The 6,000-nt window shown below is 38.3% G+C and overlaps 1 protein-coding gene across 1 annotated transcript in view; it reads left to right on the top strand.

Moving 5' to 3' along the window:
- The first annotated feature begins 1,992 nt into the window (after positions 1-1,992).
- LOC140238192 (uncharacterized) overlaps positions 1,993-6,000 on the top strand; it is a 101,560-nt gene continuing 97,552 nt past the window's right edge. The window contains exon 1 of the mRNA XM_072318129.1: positions 1,993-2,116. Within this exon, the coding sequence (XP_072174230.1) occupies positions 1,993-2,116 (124 nt within the window). The remainder of the gene's footprint in view (positions 2,117-6,000) is intronic.

Below are 6,000 nucleotides of genomic sequence, written 5' to 3'. Positions count from 1 at the left end.
TTTTTATCACACTGTAGTCCCACCTATACAGTTTTGAAAATGCATACCTCCTTTGCAAAGATGTGCCTTCAAAAGAGTATGAGAAAAAGGAATATGAACCACTTTTAGTGCATTTTTTTTTTGTGTGTGTAGAAGCTAATGAACATCGAAGATAAGAACCAAAACTGTCATCTTAAGTTAAAAAAAAATGAAAAAAAAAATCACTTCTTGGTGCAGTGCCCCGTTAAAGGCGGCAACTTTGTCGCCAAAGAGGGCGCATTGTGGGACGTAGGGCAAAGGGTCTGGAAACAAGATTACTCTTGGGGGGAGGTAAAGGGGTCGGTCTTGTATCTCAACTCGGACAATGACTTCTACTTCAGACATGGCAGAAGATAGGGGAGGGGTTTAGGGCATGTAAACAATTTTCGTTTCGTTAATTTCGTTTTAAAGTTGATATGCAGAACAAATGAATATGCATGAAATGGAGGATGGGGGGGGGGAGAGAAGGGGAAATGATGTCAACTTATATAATTATGGACATTTAATCATTCACAAGGAAAAGAGCGTTTCTGGGTAAAGGGGAAAGGACTCTTATTAGTAAGGAATGCTTCAGTGGCCAGGGAGGAGCCGTGGCTAGGAGCCTTGGCTAGAAGCTGTGACCCTTAAACCGCAAGTAAAAGTCTGGTTTGATTCAGACGGGAAAAGTTTGGGTCAACCATGAAGGGGGTGGGCTGTAAAAGGTTGCTTGATAATCACCTTGCCATTAATTTCAACTCTTACAGAGATGAAGGAAGATCCCTGACATTGAATTATCAAAGTTAGCCGATCATGTGACACCCAGTAGAGCAATACGAAGATTTGAGCAATGTTATCAATATATGAATTGTTTGAATATTATGACAAAATGTGTTTGCCTATAATTATACAGCAAACATTTTCGTAATCGTTTGCGTACAATTATTGTTGATTAACAGTCTACACATTTTGTTTTCGATAGGTCGCTATAGAAATCATGCAATTGCTTATTCTCCTGCATTTTTCAGTTACTATTTCCTGGATAGTAATCGCAGGACTACATGAAAATGTTACTTATATTTTTGAAAGGCATAATACATTTATATCGGTTTATCATTTCGGTAAATAACTGTATCATATTTTATTTTCACCTTTTATACAGTTATGTATCCATTGTATGACCTGCCATGTATAATTTTGATTACGTTTGAGAGATGCAGAGATAAAACCAACGAATGAACAAATGAATGTTATTACAAGGGCTTTGAAATAAATGACTGTGTAATGCTAGTGCCATACATCTTACATGTCCGTATCAATGCTCTTGCGAGTATATCACATCTAAACAAATTTTGTGTGTGTTCCGTTTAATTCATCTGCAGTTTTCTTTTGTATGGTAGGTCAACGGATCAACATCTTTCAAACGCCTAAATAAACATTGATTAATTCCATTGATTGTCTGTTTAGTAACTAAACCTTAGAGAAGACATGACCAAAACCCGGATTTCCATGTGAGACCTGGGTACCATTTCATAAAAAGTTCATATGATAGCAACTCTTGCTGGAAATTGTCATGGTAACGACAAGAATCCAGCTTCTTGATTGGCTGTTGCTATGGGAATTTGCCACTCCAGCAAGAGTAATTGCTATCTTACCATCTTTTATGAACGGGGCCCTGGTCAGACAAAACTTTGAGTATTAAATGGGCTTGAATGTATTAGTTGTTGTTGTTGTTGTTGTTGCTGCTGCTGCTGCTGCTGCTGTTGTTTTTGGGTGTTGTTTGTGGTATTGTTGTTTTGGTCTTTATTGTTTGTTTTTTTCTTTCTCATTTTTTGAGGGGGGGGGGGGGTCTTGATCTGAAGAATTGCGGGAAGAGTTTGGGAGGTGCCAAGGATCGCGAACCCGAGAGGTTACTCGGATTCACGCCTCACAACAGTCACAGGGTCCACGCGGAACGCTGAATCACCGTACGCTGTACAGCCACTACGAGCGCCGAGGATGGCTCGCAGCAGCTGGCCAGCCACCCCGCCGCCACAGCCGCTGCACGCCGCTGATCACATGACGAATCGGGACCAAGTGCCAGGGAATTCGGTCAAAGTCAGGTGTCAGATGCTAGTCTTGGGTGTGCAGACTTTATGGATGATTTCTGTTGTGATTTGTAAACCACTGTAATTCATAAGTGCGGATGTGCCGTCCACACATAAGGAAAAAATCAATTTTAGCCGCTATACAGCAGATGATGCAAAATGTTTATCTCTTATCTATAAAATTTTGGCTGCATATGATACTGGTTTGAGTCTTTTGTGTAGAATAATATAATCGGGTAGGGGAGCCATTTTCATTTATTTATTCATTTTTTTAAATAGTTTTTTAAAGAGAAAGAAAAGAAGGGCAGAAGACTTAGACTTTGCCAGGGTTAACTTCTTATCCGGGGACTGATTGACCTAAAATAGCACGCGTCAATTCCGAAAACAACGCCCATGAAGTAATGATTATCTTAAAAGGAAAATATTTGAAGAAGCATCTCTAATGATATCTCTCAATCTTCTGACATAACATCAAAAGGAGCTGGCCGGATGTTGCTGAGTGTCTTCTTATTTTCATACACATATGTACGATGTATATTGAATCTGTGGACATTAGATAACATGGAATCAAAATGCTTGATACAAGACAACTGAATGTAAATTTGATAAGAATTTACAGAGAGAAACACAAGAAAAACCCGGAGAAAATTTAGTTTATTCAGTTTTCTTCCTTCCATCAAGAAATAAAAGGTCCGTCTTTGCTACTGCTGGTGATCCTAAACATGTGTCTTGTCATTTTTTTTTTTTTTAAATCAAAACATATTATTCTCGTTTATGGAATCTTACTGCAATGTTAGTTGAATACTAAGTAAGTAAATCATTGGGAAATTCGGAAGTACCAAATTGAACATTCTCTCTTTGTAGAGAGAGTTTGTCTTTTCGGGGAAATCAGCAACGCAATAACAGATAATGAATTTGTATACTACTGTTTGATGAAAGAAATGTCTTTTTTGTTCTATTCTAGCTTCATTTTCATGTCTTTCAACTGATCACATATCCACAATCGTTTCGGGATTATCATATCAATAAATTCTCTCGTTATCATTTGTGAAATAACGTTTTATGAAGAATAATTACCCGACATTGTAACTAAAATTCTCTCCAAATGGCTCGATACATTACTGCCCATAATGCATTCATCTCACCAAAAATGATGTCTCCCCAATTTTCTTCATTTCTCTCCATTATCTCTCCGATTCACTTTATGTCTCTTTATTTCCCTCCACATCTCTTCGGCTCTCTCCAAGATGTTCCAACTCTATCCGCCTGTCTCATTGTCATCCCAACTCGTCGTCGCTTTTCTCAACTCCGAATCTGTTTATTCCCTCTCTCTCCCTTTATATGTTACATTTCCTATTCACTCTATTCTCTGAATTTCTCTCTAATTACCTCTTTGTGATGTGAAGATATGATGATAATGTGTATCTGGATTAACTTGAAACTTGATTATAGCTCTTCATGTATAGCTCTCCAGTTTCTTCAAACACTCGTTATCTCTCTCTCATTTTCTTTCCGGCTCGATGTCACTTTTCTCACTTTATACTCTCCGAACCCCTTCATCTCTCCCATATCTCTCCTATATCTGTCCTATATCTTTCTTTTATCTCTCTTATATCTCTCCTATATCTCTCCTAAATCTCTCATATTCCTCACCTATATCTCTCCTATATCTCTCTTGCATCTCTCTTATATCTCTCTTACATCGTATATCTCTCCGATTATCTCTCCTATATCTTTCCTATATCTCCCTTATATCTCTCTTATATCTCTCCTATATTTCTCTTATATCTCTCCTATTCACTATTATGTGTCTCCATTTTTATCTTCAACCCTCTCCGACTCTCACCATATATCTCCAGTTTCTTTCAACTCTCTTCATCTATCTCATTTCCTTGCCCACTCTTGCTAACACCTGTCCCTCCCCCCCCCATCCCCCCAAATCTCTCCATCTCTTTTAATAACTCTCCGATTCACCTCATCACTTAAAGGGATCGCATAATTTTGGTTGAGAACTTAATTCAGGTTTGTAACATTTTCATTTCTTTTTTGGTAAGATGATTAGAAGCCTCTCATGAAAAAAAAGAAAGAGCATGTAATTTTAAGAGGGATTCAACGTATAATTATTTGATGAAAATAGTTTTGAAATAGTTGAGATATCCAAAACAGAGCAATCCTGTAAGGTGGGACCCACCTTTTGTTAGGGCCACCTTGTTTTACTTTGTTATTGCATGTCTCAGCCATTCCAAAACCGATTTTTTTTCATCATATAAACTTTGAATTCCTCTTAGAATGGTATATTCTGTATCATTATGTGATTTCTTGGTATCTCGCAGAAAGTTAAAAGCCCAATCCTCATCTCCACCATTATTATACGTCCCTTTAATTCTTCTTCGACCCTCTTCGTCTATATCGATTACTTTCCAACTTTCTTCATCTCTCGAGATAACTCATATATTCATATAACTCGTATGACTTCATATATTTCAGTTTCTTCCAAAACTGTCCCTTCTCTCCCTTGTTCTCTTCAACTGTCTTTATCTCTCTAAGTTTCTAACCAACTTTTTTTGTTCACCTTTCTTGATAACAAAGATGACTTAACTGTCCGACTATGTTTTACTTTTTGCGATACCTCTCCAACTCTTTTCCCCTCTACTATCATAGTTCACTTTCTAACTTTCCTCCAATCTCATTCTATTACTCTCTCCCTCCGTCTCCCTGCATGCCCCCCCCCCCCCTCTTCTAGCTCTCTATCTGCCTCTTGGTCTGTCTCTGTCTCTTCGGAGTAGCTGTCATCGGAAAACTAGAATGGGGGAATCCCTTGCCTTCCCCCAAGTCTCGTCGAGGTTTGAATATGACGCCGAGGAAACTGTTCAGTGACAATACAACGGATATTGGACTTAATACCTGCGGTGAGAGATCTGTGTGCGGAGCCTGATCAGGAGCCCCACCACAGTCACAAAATGGGCACTGAAAAGCGCCCCGATGTTCGAAGTGTGTAATTCGTTGACTTCGGTCGTGGCATTTCGGGAATACAAAGGAGGAGGGAGGGTGGATGGGGGAGGGATGTGATGTTAGCAGGAAGGTGGGAGCATTTCTCTCTCTCTCGTACTTGTCGAAGCTTTCTCAATTTTTCATTTGTTTTAGCAAATTTAGCACTGTTTGTAAAATCTGAGCAGTAATCCTGCTTCCTACATAATGATAATATTATGAAGTAGTTTACAGCAGAGCCTCTGGTATGAGAGCAATGGCAACACTAAATAGGTTACGATGAATAAATAAGACGGTATCATTTTTCATTTACTATTATCGTGATATTTATTCTAACAATTATCACAATAATTGTTACTATCATTGCTGCAATTATTGTTGATATTATTGTTATCATCATCATCGTCATTATTATCATTTTCAATACCATCTTTAAGTTGTGAATATATAAGATGCTGGACAAATAGAAGAAGCAAGTAAGATTACAGTCATAATATAGTTAGTGCTGTCATACTGTGAAAGTTGTCATAATCAGATCATTATTATCATCATTTAACCATCTTATTAGCATTATAGCTGTTCTAGTGACAAAAATTGTTATTATGCTGGACAGGGAAGCAGTTGGTGGGAGGAACTAGTACTTGGTGAACGAATGCCGTTAAGGCACATTCTTTCTGTTGAAATTGTGATATTGTTGTTTTTTATTACAAAAGAGTGTGGAATGACATCTTTCTACTCTGAATTGTGACGAATTTATATTCTTTGTCAGTCTGTCTACCTGTTATAGACATACGACGGTCACGGAGCGTTTTAACGTTAAAATCTCTGGCCCGCGATGCGTGGCAAGTAGCTTCCTCGTTGTAGATATCTGCATGGGTATCCAAAGGGAAGCAACTGGGAAGCAAAGGAATAATCCCGTAAGTTGTTTACC

This window comes from Diadema setosum, chromosome 14 (assembly GCF_964275005.1).
Source record: "Diadema setosum chromosome 14, eeDiaSeto1, whole genome shotgun sequence".
NCBI lineage: Eukaryota > Metazoa > Echinodermata > Echinoidea > Diadematoida > Diadematidae > Diadema > Diadema setosum.
Note: the sequence above shows the minus strand (reverse complement) of the source record. Positions and strands in the feature narration are given on the sequence as shown.